Source organism: Plectropomus leopardus, chromosome 2 (assembly GCF_026936395.1).
Source record: "Plectropomus leopardus strain MGB_pleo_1.0 chromosome 2, ASM2693639v1, whole genome shotgun sequence".
Taxonomy (NCBI): domain Eukaryota; kingdom Metazoa; phylum Chordata; class Actinopteri; order Perciformes; family Serranidae; genus Plectropomus; species Plectropomus leopardus.
In genome coordinates, this window is record NC_142177.1 from 36,621,747 (window position 1) to 36,648,048 (window position 26,302).

A 26,302-nucleotide genomic window follows, 5' to 3' on the forward strand; every position below is an offset into this window, starting at 1 on the left:
TTTGCAGCCTTTTGCCTTACTTATGTATGTTCAGTTTCCTGTCCGACATCTGTGTGTGTGCGTTTGTGTGTGTTTGTGTTCACTTCATTGCTTTGTCTGTGAATATATCATCGGTGTCAGCATGTTTGTTTTCTGAATGAAACAGTTGATTCTTGCTGTTTGTTTATGTTTCACTGCCATGGTGGTTGTTGTTCTCGTGGATTTGTGCTATATGACTGTCTCAGTGTTTTTAAATGACGTGAACTGTTGCTTTATTGTCAGTATCACTCTATATTTCTGGTCTGTGGAACGGCAGCATAGCCTCAAGATTTAAACAACTAGCCACACAGTCCTAAGTACTGACAGGAGGAGAGAAGTGATGAGTTCATTGTAAATCAAGTGCAGCACTGCACAAAAGAACATGTGCAGCCCAGAAAGCATTTTCTTTATAGACTGCAATTATTAAAGATTTGTTTTGAAAGGATGATGTTGACAGGGTAGACGTTCAAGGTCAATTATTGCTGCCTTTTTTAAAAATGATTTAATGTTTCAAAAACTTCTGCAGGGCCCAGAGGAGTTATTTCTTTCTTCTCAGTATTTAGTCTATGTAAAGCCCAGGGGTTTGGGGATATACACATTAATGAACATGTTTTGTGTGTGGATTATTAGGAAGGCAAACTAGGAAGAAAAAGGATATTTTGGCTTTTATGTGCTGTGTAGGCTCGCTGGTAGATGGTAATATCGGTGTTACACTATGTTATGTGGTGTTATGCGGTTTTATGTGGTGTTACATGGTATTCAGATATATATAGATCACATAACGTGCCCATCACTCCCAATATTGTTTTGATTTTATTTTTTTTCAGTACTTTTTGTCAATATGTAGTCGGACAGTGGACGCTACAATTAAAAACTGAAAGTGTCTGTTCTGTACAGCAACACAGAGTAACAGGAGTCAGGTTTCACGTATCAAGTGATTAGAGTAAGAAGGGTTTACCAGCACGACAATGGCAGAGAATTAGGTTCCAAAGCAAAAAGCATCTTTTGGCAATATTTTGGATTGAAACCTGATTGTGTTAAACAGTGGAAACGAAGTTGGTTGTGTTGCTAAGAAGTTGGAGGTGCGCACCTTGTCTCTTGCAGCTCTTTATGTAACTGTGGCCGCTCCTTCTTGTTTCATTGCTCCTTGCAATGTTTCAAACTGACAAACAAATTGCATTCCTGTGACTACTTCATAATACTGCTTTTAACATGAAACTGCAGCAGTAGTAAATTTTCAGTTTGCACTCAGTAACTTACTACATCACTCTGCAGGTATTAAGTGTCATCAATGAATATCTTTTCATGTAAAATGTTAGGTGTAGTCCGTAACACTGGTGTTGTTGTCATAAGTTTGTTAACCGATGGGAAAATTTACCTCACCATGGCATCCCTAGTGGTGTGTAATAAAACACCTTTTGTGCCAGATCTAAGGACCATCAATATGACATCAAAATGTAGAGGTGCTCTTTGTCTCCCAGACTGGCAATGTGGGTCCGTGCACCACTTTGTTCCAGACTGTACTTGTTCAACAACTACGTTACTGCCAGGCTACTTTGGTACAGACTCAGGTGATCCTTTTATTATCCATCGAGCACCAGTATCATGTCAGAATTTCAGCGAATTTAAACTTTGGTTAATGGTCAAATACCTGCAAACTAATGACATTCCCATCACCTAAGCAGCTTTAAATTTTATGAGAACTTGTGTGGTAAACTAAGATGGTGAACATAGTACATGTTATATGTGCTGAGCATCAGCACGTTACATTGTCACTGTGAGCATTTAGCTCAAGTACAGCCTCGCAGAGCTGCTTGCACGGCTGCAGACTCTTAAGCTGTGTTTGGAATTGTTTACTCATTCACTCACTTGTTATTCTATATCTAGTGTGTATTAAATAGTGAAAAATAAAAGAATAACCAAACAGGATTTCGGACACTACGCTGGAATTTTCTTCCTCTGGACATGCATGACTGCATTGCATTGTGGTGTATGGGAGTAAAATTTAGGGAATACCATATGTACACTCAAATCTGCTGTGCATCTTGGGTATTTTGCAGTACACTGTACACAGTACACAACAGTTTACAGTACACAACTTACTATAAAAGGCACTATTTCCATGATAGGGAACGGTTTCGACACAGCTTTAGTCACGCTGAACCATGTTAGTTTTTTTTAGGTTCCACAACAAAACAGGACGAAGGTATTTACTTTGGGAGTTCAGCCTCTTAAAGTGACTGTTACCTGTTCATCTGTATATAATACAATGCATTACATTCATTATGAGCTTCAGCTGAATGTTAACTGCTACCCTGTATCTTTTTTTCTCTTCAGGCAGTGTCCTTAATGCCTTTAAACTGGACTCTACTTCATTGTAACGATCATTACAGTCCGTCCATGTCTGTTGTTTTTGGCACATTGTTCTTTCTTTACATGGTTCTCACCTGCTGTGTTTGTGTGTCTTTCAGTTCTACCTGCAAGACACTAAAAGCAGCAACGGGACGTTCATCAACAGCCAGAGGTTGAGTCGCGGCTCGGAGGAGAGTCCGCCCTGCGAGGTTCTCTCTGGCGACATCATTCAGTTTGGCGTCGATGTCACTGAGAACACACGCAAAGGTACATGCGCACACACAACATATTTATACAGGGTATTATATTCAAACTCAAGTCATTTTAGTCCACATTTACATGGTTTATATTGAATAAATTGTGTGATACGCTGAGAGTGATTCAAAATAAAGATGTTACAGTTAGGTACAACAGAGAAAGGTTTTTCCCTCCTCTACCAGCCTTATAGTTCATGATGCACACATGTACATCCCTGATATGATTACGCTTGACTGACCCTGAAGCGTACCTTGGGGCTCATTTTTCTAAGGTCGTAGACGTAGACGACATACTGTTTGCATACAAAGAGCAGAGCAGATATTGAGGTCAAATTTTCAGCTCCACTAATACCATTCTGCAGACCTAATGCACATTCAGCCTGCATTTATATGAGTCTACTAATATTACATAGAATTATATGAGAAGAAATAAGCACTAAATAAGTGTAAGTTGCTCTTTTTCTAAAAGTCATCTATGAATTCATGCCATACAGCTTTTAAAAAATATATTTTAGTTGCATTTTTCCTACTGTTCTGGGCAGCCGTTGGTTTCTCTTTATTTTTAGTATGAAAATGTCTTGTCAGGCTCTTGAAATGGTTTATTTTTATGACTTTATGCACATGTTGTTTTTATTTCAAAGTTATGTTGTTTAGAGGTCATGCAGTGTAAACTTTTCATATCAATCATCTATTGGAGTTGCATTCCCACTAAAAGATAAATTAGACAAATGTTAGATAAACATAGAAAAAAGAGGTAATATTAACTATGATAGATTGTACAACTCATGCATGTTGCTAGAAATAGTTGATAGTAGGGTTGCAACAGTACACAGAAGCCACAATTCAGTAAAAGTTTGGTACAGCAGGGGCGAAAATGCCTTCTGATCGATTTCTTTTCATTTGTTTTGAACACTGTCCAAAATCCTCTTGCTCATGTAGTATTATGCCCACTGAAAAACAATCAGAGATAATTTAAAGATTCTTTATTGTACTTCCAGCAATGCAAATACATAAAAAATTAAATGTAGTTCTTTGGTCTGGGTAATCATTAAGTAATGAACATTATCATAAAACACAGAGTCAACAAATAAGTAATTAAATAAATAAATAAATGGATAGATAAAGTGAGCAGTGCAGTTTTTAGTTAACAATAAAATAAAATAAATCTTAAAAACTGAGAAACATTTTTGCAGCATGTTCTTAGGAACATAAAATATAATTAAAATTGAAGCGTTTGTAGTTGTAGCAGCTATGAGACTTTCATGAGATGGAGGATGATAAAGTGGATGTAATTTGGGTGTTAGAGCGCGTCGGCCATTACTTTTAGGTGTAAAGGATCTAAATTGCTGATTCCTCGTTTACATGTAGAAGCATCCTTGAATGAGACTTTAAACCAGGATCCCAGTGTGTGTTTATATGTGGGAAAAAATGTATGTTTCTTTGAGCAAAAGTGTTTTTCAAATGCAGGTAACATGAAAAGGGCATCAAGAAGCAACAACATACTCAGACAGTGATTGTTCTGTTGAATACAGCAATGATTGGCATAATCTTGCAATCAGAGCACCTTGTGTGGGATCAGTTGTGTATGTTTTACACCCCACATCAACATGACAGTAATCTGGGTCAGGGCAGTGATATCAGGACTGTACTCTGAGATTTTGAAAGTCACAGAGGTACAAAGAGCGTTATCATGGAAGCCGCAGTCAACAAACTTTTTTCAAAGGCTGTCCTGAAAACATTTCTGAGCTCTGACTCCGACTGTTGTGACTCTTTCAAGTTAAAAAACACAAATTTGGAATTTGGGAATCTGTCTGAAATAGTGAGGGAGGGATGATTGTTCCTGTGACTGTATGTGTGACAGCACAGCAGCGGTATTATGATAAACAGAGAGAAAGATAAGGGCTGAGTGGACTCAAACTCCTGAGGTGTTGGGTTCAGTGACCTTTCTATGCACTTTTTGTGAGATTACATCATTTTTATATTCATGGACAAATTATCATAGACCTACAAACTACTCAAAGCCCTGTGAAACAGAAGCAGAGCGAACTAACTCCTACAAATCTGAGATTTCACATGGATTTATTTTTTTCTCACAAACATTAAAATGGCATTCTTCTTCTGCAAAAAAAAGAATATCAGAATCCTCAAATGAATAGCTGCTCAATTAAAGAATATTCAAATAGCCGATGTTGATGTTGTGGTGATAGTGTTGTACAGGACTTCTCTCCGAAATTCTATTTTTTCTGATGATGTGACGACAACATGAAGATGTTGAGAACTGGCAAGCTGCACTGAAGTGTCGTGCATTAACACGGTGTTTGTCTCTTTGTGTTCCAGTCACTCATGGCTGCATCGTGTCAACAATCAAACTCTTCCTACCTGATGGGATGGAGGCACGCCGGCGAAGCGAGTAAGCATTCTCATTGGCTATCACCGATCAATGAATCTGTCATATTTATCACTCACAAACTGTAACCAAAAAAAACCTTGTTCGTGGTCAGTCGTGGTCAGAACGAAAGATTTGTTTTTGCTCGGTAATGCAACATTATGACTGGGTCAGGATGAACCAGTTACGGATGGTTTTTATAGGTCTCTGGTTACTGTAAATGTTGTTACTGACTGTCTGGCTGCTTTTACATTGGCTTACACACACACACACACACACACACACACACACTAAGTTTCTGCTTGTATAGTGATGCGATTAGTGTCAGTCTAGTTGTTGATGAGGACAGCCATTTCCCTAACAAGCAGCAAAGGAAATGGTTCATGTTTTTGATATTAGTAATTCACTGTTTGAAAACAAATCATTTAGTGCTGGTCAAGCGGTCACTTAATGTTTATGTGAATTCATGCTGAGTGTTGAAGAACGAAAGATACTGTCTTCAGAAATTCTAGTACAACAAAAGTGTGTGTGGAGTTAAATGGGCCGTAGCAGACCAGCAGCTAAACCAGCATGGAGCTTCCTACTGTACTGGGAGTCCCCACCTGTGTGTGTGTCTGTGTGTGTGTTTGTGTGAGAGAGAGAGATGCGGGGGCACAGTGCCATGGTGGGCAGTGCCATCTGCTGCCCTGCTCGAGCTTTCAGTCTGGAAAACACAGACCAGCATCCTGACCTGCACGAGTACAGACTAAAATAAGGAGTTCAGGGTCTGCTCTGCTCCTGCTGTCTTTGTTGGCACATAAAGAATCAGACACTTAGCCCGAGTCCACACACACACACACACACACACACACACACACACACACACACACACAAGTGATATTGTTGAAACTATATTTTTTTAACCTTGCTCATTCTCAAAAAAGATCCACCACAGAAGTTATAACAAAAAAATAAAAAAGAAAAAGCAAAAACACAACTGAAGCTTCAAGCTAACAGTCGGTGAAATAACCCTATCACGCCAAAAAAGAAAGAAAATCATGTTGGCGAATCGGAGGGCTAAAAAAATACTATAAGCGGAAGGGTACTAAGTAGCAGCGATCTCCATAATGAGCTCTGACGCCTCATTTTCACAAAGTGTAAGAGCTACAGCTGAAATACATGGGGCACAGCAAAACGCTTCACGTGGTAGCTTCAGTGTGTCTACTGAGTTTAGCCAAGTGATAATGCAGTTGTTTATGGAGACTTCAAGAGTGTGTATTTAGGGCTGGGCGATAAAACCATAGCGATATCAATCGTGATATAACTTTTCCTCTATTGAAATATGAGACGTAGTCGATAGAGTGTCGATTGAACGCATTTCAGTCATGTTTTGACAGACAACACAAACAGCTCAGTGTCTCATCCAGCTGCTTGCGCTGAGCTCTCTTATCATTACCAGGGGCAGATGTCATGTTTTGGGGGTGTCGGACCACAGGAACATGACCTTATTTTCACCCTTTCTCTGACTGGGAATGTTGGCAGCTATAGGAGAAGTAGGCCTACTCAGAAGTTTTTAATTCCCAAGTAAAATGATTAATAGCACAGAAGTTTGATGAAGTTGAAGTCAGAGTCCTGCAGTCAGGAGAGGTTGGCCTATTATCAGCACAATGTGCTTAAATTTACACGAAGTTTGTTTAAGATGGAGCTTTTAATTTTTTGTATAATACCACAATTATAGATCATCACACCAATTATTGATGATTAATTAACAGCTCTCACATTTAAACAGACTTTTCAAATAACTGCACAATTCAGGATAAAATAAAAAGATTGTGAACAGGGAAATAATGGCTTAAATGTAAAGTGAATTAAAATTATGATATTAACATATTTTCATTATGATATTACATGTCCGACAGCCTGCTTCGACTGGAGCAGTTTGCTCCTGCTAGGATTTCCAACAAAACTACCTGTCATTGAGTGCGACCAATACGCAAGAAGGTGACTATTAATAGCGCCCATACCACTGATTCATCACATGTACCTGTAAGGTCTCACCAACTGGCAGACTGCGGTCCAGATCCAAGCCAAAACTATGTCCTATCCGGACCCGTGGCCAAGTTGTAATAAAATGTAAGAATGAGACTAATATTTCAGCGTGCACATGTCCGACAGCCGGTTCCAGCGCGGACATGTCCGACATCCTGCTCCAGTGCGGAAATGTGCGACAGCGCAGACATGTGCGACAGCCCGCAACAGCAGGGAAATGTCCGACAGCCCGCTCTAGCGCGGACATGTCCAACAGCCCGCTCCAAAAACACCCATAAGGTTGTTCTACTGTGTCACATTGCTTTTTGTTCATCTGATTAATTTTTAAACAGTTTCTCGCAAAGTTCTAAGTAGGTTTTACTTGTTGGAGAACCACAAAACTGTGCACAGAGGGGAAAAATAAAAAGTCCAGACTTCGTAAAAATAGAGAAGTGCGGCCTCCGTGATCAGTGTAGCAGCTTCAGTTTATTACAGTGCGCTGTTGCGGGCAGTCATATCGCACTACGTCCTTGTCCCTTATATTTTGGTTATTGCTTTTATGTGTAAACGTGTAAAAAGTTGTGTAAGCAAGGTTACAGCCAGTACTAATTTGGCCATGTTTGCCATTGCATGAAATGTCGTCTCATCTGTGATGCCTTTCAAAGGAGATAATGGTGCGCACTCTGACGTCATAAGCCAAACACTCAGCTTGCCAAGTTTACACGTCAACATTGAAATGGAGTTTATGATGATCCTAACTGGGGTGGCGGTTTACAGAATTTCCATTTTTAATGACCTTCAGCACCGCTTGTAGACAAAAGGCCAAAACGCATAACAAAAAAGCTATGTAAGAAAAAAACCCGTGAACGTGTGCACCAGGCCAGAAACCATGTTATTATGCCTCCACGCTGACAACTGCTGCGACTGAAGGCATTATGTTTTTTGGGTTGTCCATCAGTCTATACATCCACTTCTTGTGAATGCAATATCTCAGACAAATTTGGCACAAATCTCCGCTTGGGCTCAAGGATTTACTGATTAGAATTAGGGAGTCAGAGGTGCCTCTATAGACTGCAGAGAGAGTGGAAGTGATGTGGAGCTAAATCAGACAGACTTATTAATAGCTGAAGAATGTTTCTGCAGCTCTGTGTGTTAGCATTAGCCACCTGGAAGTCTGCCAACCACAGCATACACACATACATCAGACCAAATCTGTGTCCTTTTGAACATTTTGTGTTAACCTAAACACTCAAAAGTAAAGTTTGATTCATTCACTTTTGAGCTGTGTAGTTAAAACAATCAGAGAAACACAACAAGAAATATTTTTTTCTGAGAAGTTTAAATTGTCCAAACATCTGAGCGCCCTGCTCGGCCAAAAACAAAAGAGAGGATACAGTGTCTATTAAATAGCTGCAGTTGGAGCTCCCTGTGGCCTCGCTCATTATATTTATGTTAAAGAAAAAGTTTGTGAACACACCCATATTATTGTGTTTTTGCTCTAATGCGAAACACCTGCTGTGACATCACTGACTGGGGTGTGACCAGAGAAAAACGTGCCGCAGCAGCTTTCTGCCTCAGTGTGATTCAGTGTGATTCAGTGTGGAGTCAGATTATTATTAATGTGCTGACACACAGAGAGGAAAACATGGAGAGCAGCACCAAAAGATCCAATTCACAAGTTAGCTGTAGATTAGAAAGCTCATGGAAATGGCAAGATCTGGGCCTGAAAAGGTTTTGGAAAACTAAATGTACCCTGAAAGCTTATTGAAATTATTGTATTTTGTTTCCAAAACCTGTGTAGTAACACATGATGCGTTCACATTGAAAATCCAACAATAATTTCTGTTTTTAATTTTTCTGTTTTTTACAGTTTCTGGCTATGGTAAATGGTGTAATTTGGGGTGATTTTTTAATAAAACAGTTTTCTTTAAAAAAGAAAAAAATCACTGAATGTTTTTAAGAAAAATAATCCCAAAATGTTTAAAGAAAAATATAAGGCTAATTAAAAAGAGGAAAACATGTCTTCTTTAGAAATGGGCAGTAAAATTAATACAACAATACAGAAATTTAAAGTTGGATGCCCACCCCTAAAGACACCCCCTTCCCCAGTGCTTAAAAATATATACGTCTCCCTCTCTTTGTACACCCCCCATAAATAATCAACAGCTCCTAAATTATATTTAAATTTTCATTTCTAATCCTGTTCTGAATTCTTTATTTTTTAGAATAATATACATATGAAAAAGCTATTATATAACATTGAAAAAAATTGATAAGGAATATCGATGGTTGTTTTAGAGAATGTATGGTCTTCAAATTTGCCTCAAGGTCATGGAAATTTATTCATATAAAATATGCATGAACTCTGCTCTATGCTTTCTGTAAAAATGTGTCTCAGCTCCGGTTTCTGCACAGGAAACGTGACTTCCATCTGGTGAAAAATATTTCTACCTGTTTAAAATAGGACTGAAATAATGAAGTCAAACCTGCAAAGTGTTTCAGGTTTAACCGCTGTTATGTTCATGACAATAGCTCTCTTTTGTTTTCATTATCAGCCTGTTATCACCTGCCATATTTCCTTAAAACGCCCACGCATTCACACACACACTCATGGTCAAGTGGCGAGAGAGGATGTTTCATTTTCGGCGCTCTCCCAGGTGAGCGGAGCTTTGAATGCCTGCTTATTAACCGATAAACTCCACCCCCCTGTGCAGTGCCAGGTTAGTCATCCAGCACACCTTTAGCCTCCTGCAGACCATAAAGTCAGTGAAGAACCACAGCTGCAGCAGAGAGGGGGGTTTGTTTCCCTGCAGTGAGTGCCAGAAGGGGGTGGAGCTACAGTAAGTTGCACAAGTTAAAGGAAGAAAATCAGCTGTATTGCCCAGAGGAGGAGGAGGAGGAGCAAGGAGTAGAAAGAAAGAAAGTTTGTGTTATGAGATGACTTCACTTGAGCTGTGGAAAAGTAGAGAGGAATCAGCTGCTCGGTCTGAAACTAGAAGAGAAAATGAAGTAAGAAGAATCCATTTTCTCACAGGAGTAGCTGAGTCAGACTGAGATAGAGGCCGAACGGTGAACTTTGTCCTGTGACAAATCATCACCTGACACAAACACAGGAAGAAGACCTAACAGGTAACGTCTCTGTCGTCCAGAATCTCAACCAGGATTTTTAGGCTCCAGCGGTCCTGATCAGGCTGCTGGTTGTGTTTTTTAGTGTGAGGTGTGAAGTGTTAATTATGTTTGTTAAAGGGGCACTGTGGGATCAACACACTGTCATAAAATGAAGCGGGAAGTCTGAAGTGGTTGACACTGAGAGAATATACAACACAGAACTTGTTTCTTGTGGTGTGTTGAGGTGACCGCTGGGTTTGTTATTCATTCTTTCTGCAGATGAAAACACGAAGCAGCAGCTGCATTGAAAGCATCTTTTACTATTTTGTACTTTCTTATAAACAGTAGTTATTGCTTTATAAACAGATTGGTTTTGTCTTCACGAGTCTGTGGTGAATAGGGAGGTCCCTCTGGATTTATCCTCTAGCAGAAGTGCTAGGCATCTTTTGAAATATTTGTTTTCATATTACTTGAGCCCATAGGCTAAAAAAATCCAGAAAATGGTGAAAAATTTGCATCACAATTTCCCAGATCGCAGGGTGATGTCTTCAGTTGGATTTAGCTGTTGGCTTGAAAAGAATATGCAAAAAAAATATTAAATAAAAAGAATAGACATTTTAGAATTATTAAGATGATTTAAAGTGTAAAAATTGTTTCTGTTTTTTTAAAAAGGGTTCCCTTACTGCAGGCATGTTCAAATTGTGGCCCAGGGGCCAATTGTGACCCGCAGACCATTTTTAAACAGCCCTCGTCTAGACTTTGTAAATATACTATATGTGATCTGCCATACAATACTGGTTTATCAAGAAAGATCACTTTTTTCCCTTCACCTCACAATGGCAGGATTATCATACAGTTTGTAGACATGCATCAGGTAGTAACTAATCTGATGCTAAATAAGCAAATGAATGGAACAGCAGACATTTCCTGCAAGGCAGCGGAAATGTCCACAGCAAAGAAGCATAAAGGCGACAGTGAGGATCGCTGCTTTCAGGAGCTGTGGAAAGTCCAATATTCTCAGAAAGATGAAACAGTTGCGTTTGCTTGCTTGTGCCCTTTTATTAAATAACCCATTTGATGAGGGAAGCAGGTTAGGCCTCCAGGTATCTTCAAATTATCTATTTGAAAAAATCGCCCCAATCAAAAAGGTTTTGAAACCTCTGCCTCTGCAGAGGAGCACTTTATATTTACACCTCACCTGCCACATCCATCACAGTATTTAATCCTTAATTCTCCACATAATAGAGAAAAGGACCCCTTTTTTTTTGCCAAAGAGCAATTGTGGGCCTTTTGATAAAGTTAGTGTTTATGGACAGTTATTTAATCCCATTAATGAGCTTTGGTGTCCTGGTCTTCTTCCAAGAGATTTTCAAGATTTTCAATTTACCGTGAGAAAAACAGAGAAAAGCACCATATCCTCGTATTTTGAGAAGCTGAAAATAGGAATTGCATTTTTCTTTTTTAGTAATTTAGTAGTTATTAATCAAAAGTAAAAATAAGTTGATTGCTTTTCTGTTGATTGACTGATCAGCCGATGGTTTCAGCACGAGTGTTGGTACCAAAATGATACATTTTTTTATTTAAAACGTCAAAAAATAGTGTTTAACACAAGAAGCCAAAAACCTGGTCTCAACAAAATTGGTAAGATTTTTATATCATAAACTATTACATAAAAGAGTCAATGAAGAAAGAAGGAATCTGACAATAAGTAGATGCCAGCTTTTGTTAAAACTACCATTTCTTCACACTCGGTGCTACAGACATAATTCAATCGATGCCAGATACGTGGGGCAGGTCAAAATGTTCCTCCAGGGCAGCTTGGTGAGTCCTTTGCGACAGGTCTGAGCTGTGGTGTGATTGTAAAGGGTAGAAATGTCTGAGCAGGGCACAGATGGAAACTACTGCCAGTGTTTTCCATCATCAGTCTCCACTGGACCGCATGCAAAACACTCAGCTAGATCTGATGTGGATGACTGATTCCTGTGGAGCGGCTGCATTGTGTGTGTGCCTGCGTGTGTGTGCGTGTGTGTGTAGGCAGACTTGATGTTCTTGTGAGCCTTAGTTGAAGGGTTGTGAATTTAGGTCATGATATGCTGTGTTTTTAAAAAATGTATTATTTTGGAGCAGTGCTGTTCTGGTCTTTGCAGGGACAGAAAAGTGACTTGCATAATGCAGATAGAGTCTGTAAACACCTGCTGTGGAGCCGCAACTTGAGTTTTAACTCTGGGCCTCTGTGCAACAAAGGTCTAGAACAGGAGATGTTGTTGTTCCTCCAAAATCCGTTGAAAGCTAGTGTGACTGTGTTGTGAATGAAAGCAGTAACATTGTAGTGACAAGCACATAAAGGGTTACGTACATGTGACTGAAGATGCTTTTATGTGGAGCAAAGGAGCCAGTCACAAGACTCTGCTAATGATGTATTTTAATCCATAGTGGATCATGAACAAACATTACTTGTCTTGCAAACCTGTTGAATATTAAATACAATAAAAAAACAATTCCATAAAAAAAGCTGCTCGCCGGCCATGTAATAAGAGAAGTCTTCCACCACGCACATCTGGCCGCCCCCGATCTTCATCTTCCTGTGTTGAGTCCCTTGCTCCATGCATTTTGGCATTACCATAACGTGTAAAAAAGCACAAGCCTAATGTTTCTCTAGTGAATGTGTAAATTCCTTAAATCCACCAGCAGTGCCTGAAATTTATGAAATTTATTGTCATTCAGCTGTAATACGTGTGAAAGAGGTATAACTGTCTACAGTCACGCTAGCAGATCTGCGAGGCTGTACCGGGTCACAGCGGTGCTTTGAGCTAAAGGTTAACGTCAGCGTTACGATGCTAACATACTGATATTTAGTGGGTATAATGTTTTACATGCCCTCTATCTTATTTTACTGTCCTAACATTTGGTAATCTGCACTAATCACATGTACAGCATAGGCTGAATATCATAATTAAAGGTTATGAACCAAAAACTGAAGAAGAATGAAGCATTTCATTAAAACCTCAGATGTGGGAACATCATGGTTATGAAATGAGACAATCTCCAAAATCACACGGAAAAATTGTCTGGGACTTGTGACTGTCTGTGCAAATTTTAATGGCAATCCATCCAACAGTTGTTGAGATACTTGGACCAAAGTGGTCGACAGACAGATCTACATTGCCGCCGCTATGGCTAGCATGGATAAAAAATATGAGACTGGTTCCACGGCCTGATTTAATGGCGTATATCTGAAATATCTCTGTTTGTAAAATACAGTGGAAATGCAAGTAAAAGCTAGCAATAAGTTAAACATCATGAGGGAAGCCCCGGGTTACATGTTGTCATATTCCTACTGTGGAAAAGGGATGTTTGATTTATGAACCGGCAGAAAAAAAATCTCATTACGAACACCAGGCCCCCTGCTGTAATGATGCTGCTGGTGTGACAGCAGTGCTGCAGGCAGCAGAGATAAATAAGACAACATTATGCATAGTGATTGCAGCCGTGATGAAAATTAAAGCGTGGCAGACTGCTGTGACTGAATGAATAGAGCAGAAACACATAGTCGGTGCCACGCAGTACTGTGGAGACATTGAGGATATGAGTCCAATTTAGGAAGTCCCACCACCAGTGTGACAGCAATCAGACAGATGCTGTGACAACATAAATGCGTAATTGCTGATATGTAGTTTGAATTTAAAATTCTATATTGTCCCATTAAAAACAGAACAAAATGTGACTTAAATCTTATTATCTTATCAGAATCGGATGTAGATTTTGTTAGTACCTACAAAAAAATCGGTACTACTAACATGTTAACGAGTGCCAGAAAACGCATCAATTTCATCCTGCGAACACTTTACCCACATTTGGTTCTGCTCACATGAATTAGACCTGCCGTTTGGTTTGTCCGTTCTGGGCTACTGTAGAAAAACATGGCGAACTCTGTCGACAAAGAACTCCCTACGTAGCTATAAACAGCTCATTCTAAGGTAACGAAAACTTAAACGTATTTTTTTGAGGTGATTATACTGTAATGAAAACATAGTTGTGATTATTACTCACTGGACCTCTAAAGAGGACTATATCAAAGATAAAATGGAGTATCTTATGAGACACAGAAGTTTGTAAGGCGACATGTTTAGGGGGATTATTTCCTGGAGGATACTTGTAATTCGTCCCGAGTGTCGTGTGATGGACAGGCGACAGGGCTCGATGTAATGCAGCTCTGAAAACACTTAACTCAGCACGGTGGAATCAGTCTCTGGTGTTTACTGTGATGGATGATGTTGCACTGTGGAAGTCGTTTGTTACAAGGAGAACAGCCGCAGCAGAAACCCTGATCTCTGCAGAGAACCTGCACTGTTGGTGCTAAATGTACAAAAGTCCTTTTAAGTTATTGGCTTAGTCTGTGAGGTGTCTTTTATCCAATTCACTTACCTAAGCTTTGGCCTTGAGGACAAATCAGCAATCACTAAAAAAAGTACTCTTCCCAGACCCCACCCTTTATTTACTGTCTGTGTCTCTGCCTTTTTATTAGACTAAAAAAAACAACCAGGACTTTAGTACTAGCAAAGTGTTTTATTTTCTTTGCTTTACTCTCACTAGTTAAGTTTAGTTGATTTAATCTCACTTAAGCTGGTTAGTCCCTTTCTGGGTCTCTGATGTTCTGTTTCTCAAGTAGAAACAATACATGAGATTCTCTCTCTTTCTCTTTCCTCTTTGTCATTACTGTAATTTCATTATTTATGACATCTATTGCACGCTTGTCCATCCTAGAAGAGGGATCCCTCCTCAGTGGCTCTTCCTGAGGGGTCTCCCATTTTTCCCCCCATTACAGGTTTTTTTGGGGAGTTTTCCTTAGATGATGTGAGCGTCTAAGGGCAGAGGGATGTCATATACTGTAACTGCTTTTCTGAACTAATTGTATTATTTGGCCTAATATTAGTTATAATAATAATTATTAGTTATACTATTAGTTAATATTAGTTTAGAAACACAGCTTAAAATACCTTGTTGTGTTTTTTTCATTATTGTCAGATCCTCTTTTAGGCTCTTTATGATAAGTCTGTCCTCCTTATTTCAGTTGCTTTGCAGTGTGGCCATTTATTGCCAATGCTGGAATATGAACTTCTCTGTAGGATTCACAGCCTTTGAATCAGGCTTTCACCACAGGGATGTGCACACACGTCTCCATTTGTAAAACTGCCAGTAGGAACACCCTCTGTCTGAAATGCCCTGTGATTGGCCAAAATCTCCCGTCACAGATTCTCTATAACCTGAAAACAAAGTCAAGAGGAGGTGCAGAAGAATAGTTTTCTGTCAGTTTTCAATTGCAATATTGAGATTTTTGGAATGTTGCACAATGGCAATTAAAAAAAAGTACTTTTAAATAGTGAAGGATTTTGTACGTACATATACCCATTTCTTTAAATGGTACTCATGCACTGCAATCAGCAGCACACTCTTCCATCACATGTGAATCACATGCACAGCATCATAATAGGAATTCCCTCTGCATGCACAGCGAATTCTCCCATCACATGTTGAGTCCACTACCAACACACTGCCAGTGCTACTGCTCTGTCTGAGCCAAAGACGAGTACATGCTTTCATGTTTTGATTACTGAAGTGAATACATTTTAAATTTCTATGAAATTTCAGTTCTTTCTAGGAAAGACTAGCCGTTACCATGCAGGATGTAGTTTTAATTAATCTGTTTCTATTTATTCATTGTTGTAAAACATTAAATTTGTAACTTTCCTTGCTAGTTAACTTGAGAGGTAGTTAACTCACCATATGGCATATTGACAAATAAATTTATTTATCTGGCAAATTAGTGGATTATGTCTGCTTATGATAGAGGAACAGGTTAGTTTCTATATGCATATGACATAATCCTGATATTTCCATTTTGATTCTGTAAATTTTCCATTAATTCCTGTTAATTTTCATAGACAATTTCCACCCTAAGTATTCCCAGAATTGTGCAACCTTAAATATGAACTTTCTCCTGTAGAGTAACACTTAAAATTCAACATACCGCACACATATTATGAGTTTCCTGAGTTATGTCCACATAGTTGTTGTAGGAGCTGCTGCCGCCTCTACCTCTATCGCTGGTTGGTAGTTACACATTAACAGAGTCGGTTTATATTTTCCCAGAGTCTCCTTCACCTTCATTCCTGAACTCTGACTGTTTCCAGGTAAACTCTGGATTATCTTCAGCCCCACTTAAACAAACCTGTGTGACCTCGTGTTGCTGTAAGATACAATACTTTGAATAAATATTTTCACACAGCAGGGCAGAAACTGAAAGTGGCAAATTCACACCACACAAGACTCTGTGTTGGTTTGTTGTTCTGATGTGTTAAATCAAAATATATTTATTTTTTTAAATCACCACTACTGTCATAATGTTTGACTGTGTCCGTTTGATTTATAGAGGATGATACAAACATCTCTCACTCTGACCACATTAATACACTTCACAAAAGAGGACGATTTGTGTATGAAGTTTACAACGTTTGGTCTGTGTTACAGAACAGTGTCTGATGATACAAGAACATTTTATATTGCATCAGTTTGTGATGAATTTTGTTCAGATCTGTGATTTTGTAAAATGGATATAAGATGAAGGCAAATATGACTTTTCAGGGCTTGAATACTTTTATTGTAAGTACATGCACTAGTGCATGTAGGGAAACTTTATAAATTTGGTGCACCATTTTTTTTCATTACCTGCACTATCCATATTTTTTTACTGCACCATTTGGTGTACTTGTCCTCCTTTCTCAGCACTTTATCTTCGGCCGTGGCTACATCCAGTGGAAATAAATCTAAAATCTTTGTTTTTTTCTGGGGTTAGAGACAGAAGCTAGAAGTGGAGAGCCGGCAAGTTTGACCGCCTGATACCACTTCTGTGGCATAATTTAGGCTTCACATTTTTACCCAGATTTCACAAAATATAAACACGCTGACAGCATTAAGTAACAATTTCTTATGTTTTGAATTACTTTTTATTGGTAATAATGTGCTGTACGAAACATTTTCTGTACCAAGTTACATGCACCAGTGCATGTAAAGCTGAGAATTACACGCACAACTCAAAGTTTTCGTGCACTACCCTGCATGTGCACGTCGCATTTTAAATCTTGCTTGTCATTCTTATAACTGACAACAGGCTCATTCTGCATTTATGAAAACTGGCCTCGGGCTGCTCTGTGTGAGTGAACTTGAATAGCACTTTAAGTACATTACTTTTTCTGTCCGGCTTAATGCCTGACTGACGTTGATGTTCAGTCACTTTCACACAACGATCACACACTGATCTAACACACACAACAGCCGCTGCAGTGTTAATCTGCTGGACTGACCCCTAAAGCCAGAAGCTTGTTTAGTCTGTGTTATTTTTGTGCTTTCACTGCAGCATCCCTTTTTGAAATTATACACACGGTGGAAAACAGTTCATAATGTTTAGTTTGGTTGTGAGCATTGCAGGCGTTGATTGAACCCCATGGTCTTTTTTAGGCTGTAGTTTTAACTGTTGCTAATTATTCTCCAGGCTCTAATTGAAGCTTATATTAAGTCTGCAAGTTGAACTTGTACATCAATAAATAATCGCACGATAATGGAGTATGATCTTTTTAAACCAAAGAAAATTCAACAGCTATATAAAAAGTCCCCAAACTAACGTGGAGTCGACACTTGGATGTGCTGAGAAGAAGTTTTTATTTAACGAGGAGGTGAGAACACGAGTGTCACAAGACCTTCAGCAGCCAATTTTTTTCCCTCTGTCGCCGTGGTTACTACATGTGTCTTCCCTCCTTGGTGTTTCCATGGTGACTAACTGTTTTCTCCTCTCTCTTTCAGTGTCATTCAGGCTCCGTTACCACTACCTGTAGACAAGGTAAGAGCTGAAATGTGTGTGTTGTCGTCGTCCTGTCCCGTGTGCAAGTTGTTTGCCTGTGTCTCAGATTTACATGTATGCACGCTCCTCAGTAACGGATCAGTTTGCGCGTGTGTGTTGGGTAGTTTTCACACATGTAAGTAGTCTTTGCACACACGCAAATACACACACACAGAGTGGAGTAGTCAGCTGATAGAGGAATGCAGGAATTGCTGCCAGTTTCTGCCGCCGCACTACAGAAGTCTTTCATGTGGATCGGGGGGAGTTTTTCCCCCCACTGATCACTCTGAGGGCTTTCTGTCTTATGTGTTTTTAAAACTATTTAAAGTACAACTGAAATTAAATAGCTTTTTGTCTTCTATATTATATATCTGCTCTGTAATTCACTGTGTTCGCCTAGCATAATTACAGAGATTTCTTTTTTTGGCTGCTACTGCTTTTGCATGATATTAGTGGAATAATGTACCAGTATACATCTACTAGGGATGTTCCTAACAACTTATTTTCTTGACATTTAGCTGGAAATTTTAACTTGGACAAGTCTACTATTCTAACAGTAAGAAAACTTTCAGAAAACAGTCAAAATTGAACACAATTTAATCTATAAGGTTAAATATTATCTGGAAAGCTACTGCAAGGATTATAAAAGTCATTTGAAATTGTTAATCACATTTTCCAGTCACTAAATTGTTTCTCGAATGCTGCTGAAATGTGTGACACTGCACCGTGCATTATGAACGCACATTATGGTAGAAAATGTGACTGCTCACTTAATAAAAGTTAATGAATACCATATATTCATGATATAATAATGTATTTAATCTGCATTTAACATCTCCATTCAGAAACACACACGCTAACTCCCGTGTTAACTCTCACATGCACTCATAGACCCAGCTTCTCCGGCAGAATAACTGCAGTTAGCACGCACTGGCTCACAGGGCTAATTTGACTTGTTAACTATACTACATGAGCGTTGCTGTTACCTTTAACATCACGCTGAACCCCGAACAACTCTGTATGGACAAAAAGGAACGAGTAGTCAAACATTTGTATTGATTAAATTTGACTTACACAATTCTGAGTCGGGTACAGTCCCTCGTGTTTGCTGCCCAGCTGCTGCACATTAAACAGCATGCAAACATACCCGTAGAAAAAAGTTTTTTTTTTTTACTATAGATATTGTTATTAGATTTTTATCACTTTGAAAGCTGAGCAAATTGGCTTAATTTTAAAAAAAAAAAACAAAAAACGGAAGAATAATTTACCCTGAATTAGCAAGAAATTAGTAAAAGTACAAGAAAATTACCTGGGGAAACAAAACAAAACTAAAAAAAAAAAAAATTAAAAAGACAACAACAAAGAATTGACCTGAAAAAGGGTAGTAATGATATGATGATAAGCATAAATATAGTTTTTCCCTACCTTTTTTTCCTGACTTTTTAAAATAATTTAACTTAATCTACTAATTTATAGCAATTTGTGCAACATTTTCACCGAGCTGTTGAAAGAAATGGCACCAGTTTGCTCAAGGTTGAGAGGTGTAACCCTTTGAAACCTGGATCAACATCACTTTTCTTGTGTTGCGTTCAGGCACCTTCACAAATAACCTTCAAAAGTGAACTGATTGGTTTGATTTAATTTGAAAACACGAGAAAAAGGGAATTGAGTAACAAGACAAGAACTGTTCTGCAGTTTGCATGAAATTAATAGATTGGAAAATAGTTTTTAAACAGCCATGGAAAAATAAAAAAAATATACTTTTATTATTATTATAATTATATATGCTAAATGATGAAACAGAATTATTATTTTTTTAAGCACTTTTTTGGGGGTAACTTCTTTCTTTCTTTTTTTTACTTTTCCCCTCGATTCTTCAGGGAACTTTTACAGTGTTTTGTTAATTTTTGGTTCATTTCTTTATAGGTTGCTCATTGCCTTTTACCCTTTATGTTTTAGAAAGACATCAAGCTAATTTTTTTTGGTTTCAAAGGGTTAAATACTTGCAAAAGGCATCTAAAAGCAGCACAAGAAGAGTGATGTCACTCTAGGTGTCAAGGGGTTAAACTCCTAAATCTTCAAGATGCCTCCTATCAGTCAGGCTGTAGTTGTTTTTATTTAAATGTGACATGTGCGGCTTCACAGTGAGTTGAGCCAATCAGCTCACAGCTTCTGGCTTTCAGTGTGTAAAGAGGACTTCATCATACCACCCCGGACTGAAGCAGTGAATCTGTCATGTCATCATAACTCATGAGTCCTAACAGGACATGGCACACAGAGCTAGACTATACTATGGTGTTTCAGATGACTCCTGCAGTGCAAAACCCTAAAATGGTCCCATAACACACACACACATGTTGTGTTGTATGATACGCTGTATGAACCATGTTAGCTTTCTGTTAGCTGCCTCGCCCTGCTCTGTGTTTCCCTCCAACAGTGAGAACAACAGGGCCTCAGTGCAACCTGTCTGAGGAATGTAAGCTGGAGCTGATTGTGTGTGTGTGTGTGTGTGTGTGTGTGTGTGTGTGTGTGTGTGTGTGTGTGTGTGTGTGTGTGTGTGTGTGTGTGTGTGTGTGTGTGTGTGTGTGTGTGTGTGTGTGTGTGTGTGTGTGTGTGTGTGTGTGTGTGTGTGTCAGGAGAAGCTGTGATTAGATTTGAACCACTTCTGTAATATAATTAAGTGTCCTGAAGCAGGATCCTAGCACCTCCCGGGTCTCAAAAGGCACACACACACACACTCAAACACGCCTTCTGCGAAACACACACACACACACACACACACACACACACACAGGCTGTCACAGTGACTCAGGGTGGAAATATATGTAACACTACATGTCGGAGTGGCTTTGACCGAAATCGGCCATGATGCCCCTGCTTTTATCAACATCATTTTGTGTAAAATGTCACCTTCAAGATGGACACATAGGTGGGACACATGACTGCTGAGTGGTCATGTGTGACTGACTCACTGGTCCACCAGCTTAACCATTGGTTCTGCTGTGACCCTTTAGCAGGGTTTTTTTAAGGCCTCTGACTCCACTGCAGCAGATTTAGGGCTCATTCCCAACGCTACTGAGTTATGATCAGAATACATAAACAGTGAGTGTGAGATTTAGATGCACCCATGCTCCTGTAATTGTGTGTGTGTGTGTGTGTGTGTGTGTGTGTGTGTGTGTGTGTGTGTGTGTGTGTGTGTGTGTGTGTGTGTGTGTGTTTTCTGTGTTTACAGCACATGCTTTGGACCTCTGTAGGTTTTCATCTGTTTGTCCACCTTCAGTTTAAACACAAGGAGTGAACTCCAGAAAACTGTTAATATGTGACCATGGTGTGTGTGTGTGTGTGTGCGCGCGTGTGTGTGTTGTCTAGGTTGCAGCCAACACTCCCAGTATGTATTCTCAGGAACTGTTCCAGCTCTCCCAGTATCTACAGGTAACACATTGACACCTACTGGTCATTTTTTGGAATTACACTAAAAATATTAAGGCGGGAAATCTGAGTTACACAGACAAGTTGGTTCGTGTTAAAACACGTTTTAAATGTCAGATATTGAATCATGCAATCTCAACTGCTGCGAACATTTTCCATGAGGACGACAGGAGCTGAAGCATTTTTTGTTTTTGAGAACTGACTTAATTATATAGTGCATAGCATAACTGAGCATAGCTTAGCTTTAATGTGTTGACAGATTCTTTGTTTGTTTGTTTATCTTCAATTTTCCGTAGATCCTTGAACTCATCATTGTGTATGCTGAAATTACACTTAAAAGTCATGGAAAGTTTTGAAATTTCTTCCATAAAAATATGCCGGAAACCTATTGAAATTAAAAAAGACAAAGAGGAGCCGGTTATAAGTACCCAGCAGGGATCTGACAGCCTTAACCCATGAGCAAGTTTACAGATGCTGCTCATTGATGTGCAACTAATATCACTAAATCAAGTCAGCCAGCACATAAATGTCGCACCAGCTCATGAAATGGATATTGAGTGGGCTTAACATTAAAATGTTCTTCTAATTAAATATTTACAGAAGAACATTTAAAACAGAACTTAATACATTGTTCTCTTTGCTATAATATATTTTTTTCCATGTGTCTTATTTATTTTTCTTGTTTGAGTCACTGATAACCCTCCTCTCTCTCTCACCTCCTGTTTCCCCCGTCTCTCTCTGTTTGCCAGGAGGCCTTACACAGAGAGCAGATGTTGGAGCAGAAGCTCGCCACTCTGCAGCGTCTGTTGGCCAACACTCAGGAGGCCTCAGAGAGCAGCTGGCAGGTAGGTAACACCAAAATCACACTTTGTGCCCAAATGTCATGACACAGCCTCTGAGATGTAACTCCAGGTGTTTTGTCCAGTTTATCTGTTTAGTAAGGTAATAGCAGCATGGCACCTGTGTAAACGCTGCTGTGTGTGTCAGACACTCAATGTGTTAATCACTGAATGAGCATATTAAATGACTAATTTCTCTTAAATTAGATTTTGGTATTTCGGGGCTGGTGTTTCCTGTGTTGTTACACAGATAACATAATCTTAGATGTATTATAGTGATAGTATTTCCTAAGTCTACAGCATGTTGTGGTTGTATTATTGTATTCTAGGTGTGACACATTTACGGTACACAGAAGTCACAGTTTAAGTTCAGTACAGCGGTAAGCAACAAATGCACAAGGATCCATTTGTTTTCATATATTTTGATTAAATGGTAATGCAAGTGTTAGACAGACAAAACCCTCCTGTTGGGTACTGAGGCAGCATTTTGCCCACTGGCAACTTTGGTAAACTGATTTTTATTATTAAAACAAGGAACAATTCAAACACTCTACAAACACTGAACTAACACTTTGCCAAAAGGCAAAAGTGATGGCAGGCTTCAAGACTGAAATGTTTCTGTTACATTGTGACGTTGCCTTTTCTTCGTCCCTGTGATCGTCACATCTGGGTGATGCAGTCGCATGAGTGCCAGCGTGTTCTATGTGTTTTTATTCAGATTCATAAAACTTAATTGTCTGTCTTAACAGAAAGTCATCTTAGACGTGGCTCAACATACAGTGCAAAAGAAGACAATAAACATACAGCATGTGTTCCTAAAACAAACAAACAAACAAACAGAATAAATACCTAATACAATAATAAAAATTATAATATACAAAGTGACAGCGTTTATGTAGACGTGGACATACTTTACAACGTTGAAGCAACACCAACACACCATCCTTGTCTACACAACTCTCTCCCCGTTGTTGCTGTTGCTGTTGCTGTTGCTGTTGCTGTTGTTGTTCCAGGTGGGACAAGCAGTTTTGAATTTTGGTTCCACGTTACGCACATAAATCTATATAATGAATTCTGCATGAGGCTGTGTGCATTGGACTGTGACAATAGTACTGTGACGGTTCGGTACAAATATGCAAATTACCATCATGTAAGATTATATTGACCATGCACAATGTAATTCTGTGTAATCTGCAAGAGAGGTTTTCCCATCATTCCCTCTTACCTCACGATATGAACAAACGTGTCCAAGGCTTTCTCGAAAGTGAGTGTGTGTCCTCGCCAGGCTCTGATTGATGAAGACCGTCTGCTCTCCAGACTGGAGGTGATGGGCAGTCAGCTACAGGCGTACTCTAAGGTAGTAGTGTGGCTCTCTCAGAGTATTTCATGATAGAAATTCTGCAATAAATAGATCAAAATTTTAAATCCTCTTCTCTTCTGACAGTCCCAGACGGAGGAGGGGATCCGGAAGGAGCTCTTGGCTCTTCAGGAGGACAAACACAACTATGAGACGACGGCGAAGGAGTCTCTGAGGAGAGTCCTTCAGGAGAAGATCGAGGTAGTCAGGAAGCTGTCAGAGGTGGAGGTAGGACACCACACACACATGCACACAAGGATCATAATGTATCATTTTAGGCTCATTTTTAAATGGCTTGCAAAGGCGAGGTCAAACCTATAAAGGTGAAAGTCTGCTCATGACTGAGTGTTTGATGAAGTTACACCATTGGTCGGAGTGACTGATGACATGAGTGTTGGTGTGTCCTTATTGGCCGTTGCTCTTTCAGATAAATAGGCGCTGATAGAGCCGTGGACGCTGACAGTCCTGTATTATTGTATTGTGTTTGTAGCTCCATCTTTTAGTACCAGATCTTTGGGTTAAGTACTCCAAGCAGAAGGGTGACAAAAAATGGGGATGGATCCAAAGGCACCATCCACAACTTTTCACAGTTGCAATGTAAAAAAAAAAGTCTACTGAACTGAACCAAACTAACCTGCTGGTGTAAATGCACCATAACTAGCCAGCCACTGTCGAAATGGCAGTTTTGAGCGGAGGAAAGAGAAGATAACCTTATCGGTTTGTCTGAGGAACCGCCGTGTCTGTAAACACAGGCTTAAATATATATTGAAATGTTATTGATTTATGTGTTACAATGTCATGATGGGTGCTGCCATTGTCATTTGGGGAAAGTGAAAATAAGGCACTGATTGAAATTGAAGCGAATGTTAAGTGTAAAAATGTAATGCCGCCCATCAACGCCATATCAGCTGAACCTGGCTCCAGACGTGGCTGAAGGCTGCGCAGCCTCCACCTGTTACGCAGGGATGTTCATCACCGAGCAGAGCTGGAGAGAGGAGGGTTGTGTTCAATCGAGCAAAAGTGGGCTGATCAGTGGGTACTGCTCCAAAAAAAGCAGCTCCCCTCTGCTGTGTGACTGTCTCTAAGTGTAATGTTCCTCTTTATATTAATTCTGACCTGAACTGCAACAAGGCCAGCGCTGTAAACTGAAGTCAGCAGGAATGAAAGTCCCTCACAGCGTACATGCCAGCTGCTTCCTGCCTTAACTTAAAAGTCCTTGTTTTAAATTACAAGCCTTCTACAGTTTCAAACACGGTCCAGCTGTATACTAGGTTTTGACCTAGTCTTTTTAATGTTTCTGCTTTCCTGCAGCGCTCGCTCAGTAACACGGAGGACGAGTGCACTCACCTGAAGGAGATGTCTGAGAGGGGCCAGGAGGAGCTGAGGGAGCTCGCCAACAAGTACAACGCCGCAGTCAACGAGATCAAAGAGCTCACCGACAAAATTAAGGTACCTGCACAGACACTGGAATACAAATTAGGTGTGTGATGTTGCTCTAAATGACGTGACACCTAATTCTCTGCAATAATATTTGATTTAATACTGTGAATAAAGTAAAGCTGTCAGACTGTTTGCAGCAGGTTGTGTTTTGTACACTGTGTGTTGCATCTTCTCTTATATTGTTTCATTTTCTCCCTCTCCGTCTCTGTCTACCCCTTTGTCTGTCCTGCTCCTGTTTCCCTCCTTCTGACATTGAATTCTGTCCTCCTTTCTCTTTTCTTCCCCTCCGTTCTCTCCTCTCTTGTCTCCTGTTTTCTCTTCGTCTCTTCTCCCCTCAATCTTTGTCTGTTTACTTGCTTCTTATTCCTCTTTCTCCTCCCTGTCCTCTGCCTTATTCCCCATCCTGGTTTGTCTTCCTTACTCCCCTCCCTCCATGTCTCGCTCTCCTTCTCCTCCAGGCGGCGGAGGGACGGCAGGAGGAGCTGACACAGCGGGGAGCGACAGAGAAGAGGGAGTTGGAGCTGCGGATCGAGGAGATGGAGGAGAAGGAGCAGGTTCTCCAGGCTCGCATCGAAGCTCTGCAGGCCGACAACGACTTCACCAACGAGAGGCTCGCCGCCCTGCAGGGTACACACACACACACACACACACACACACACACACACACACACACACACACACACACACACACACACACACACACACACACATACACACACACACACACACACTGCTGCCCTAACTTTTAACACGCTGACGTACTGCACCTTGCAAGCCAATCACTTTACCTTTAACACAAGAGTTGCCATAGCAACCAGTGGCCGGGTCAGACCAATCATGGGGGCTCAGCTGGGGCTTCCTGTCAGTCAACGCTTCTCTCTGCTGTTGTTGTTGTTGTTGTTTACAGTGCGGTTAGAACAGCTACAAGAGAAAAGCATTAAAGAAAACAACAGCCTGGGTGAGTGCACATGTCTCTGGTCTGCTCTGGGACACTCGTCCTCTCCGCCGCCATTTGTCTCTCTGTTGCCGCTCACTTCACTTCCTCATCTCCTGCACTAATGATGCATGACAACTTCCTGCATGATGTCCACATAACTTCCTGCTCGCTGCTGTCTTCGCTCTTCTTTGTTCATCCGTCTCTCTGTCACAGTGGAAGTCCGGCTCTTCTTCTTCTGCCGTTTTGGTCTTGTTTATGGTAGCTTGATCTCTAGCCCT

At 39.9% G+C, this 26,302-nt stretch overlaps 1 protein-coding gene across 11 annotated transcripts in view; it reads left to right on the plus strand.

The window, feature by feature from the left end:
- Positions 1-26,302, plus strand: part of slmapa (sarcolemma associated protein a) — an 81,144-nt gene that overhangs the window by 27,604 nt on the left and 27,238 nt on the right. For 7 of the 11 annotated variants that reach the window (XM_088070009.1, XM_088069974.1, XM_088069957.1 and 4 more), the window contains 10 exons: positions 2,490-2,637; positions 4,965-5,037; positions 17,986-18,022; positions 21,392-21,454; positions 22,201-22,296; positions 23,576-23,647; positions 23,735-23,875; positions 24,959-25,096; positions 25,546-25,714; positions 25,995-26,045. In XM_088070009.1, the coding sequence (XP_087926135.1) occupies positions 2,490-2,637; positions 4,965-5,037; positions 17,986-18,022; positions 21,392-21,454; positions 22,201-22,296; positions 23,576-23,647; positions 23,735-23,875; positions 24,959-25,096; positions 25,546-25,714; positions 25,995-26,045 (988 nt within the window). Of the gene's footprint in view, positions 1-2,489; positions 2,638-4,964; positions 5,038-9,898; positions 10,150-17,985; positions 18,023-21,391; positions 21,455-22,200; positions 22,297-23,575; positions 23,648-23,734; positions 23,876-24,958; positions 25,097-25,545; positions 25,715-25,994; positions 26,046-26,302 lie in introns of those variants that run through there. The other 4 variants (XM_088069982.1, XM_088069997.1, XM_088070006.1 and 1 more) reach the window with 2 other exon arrangements.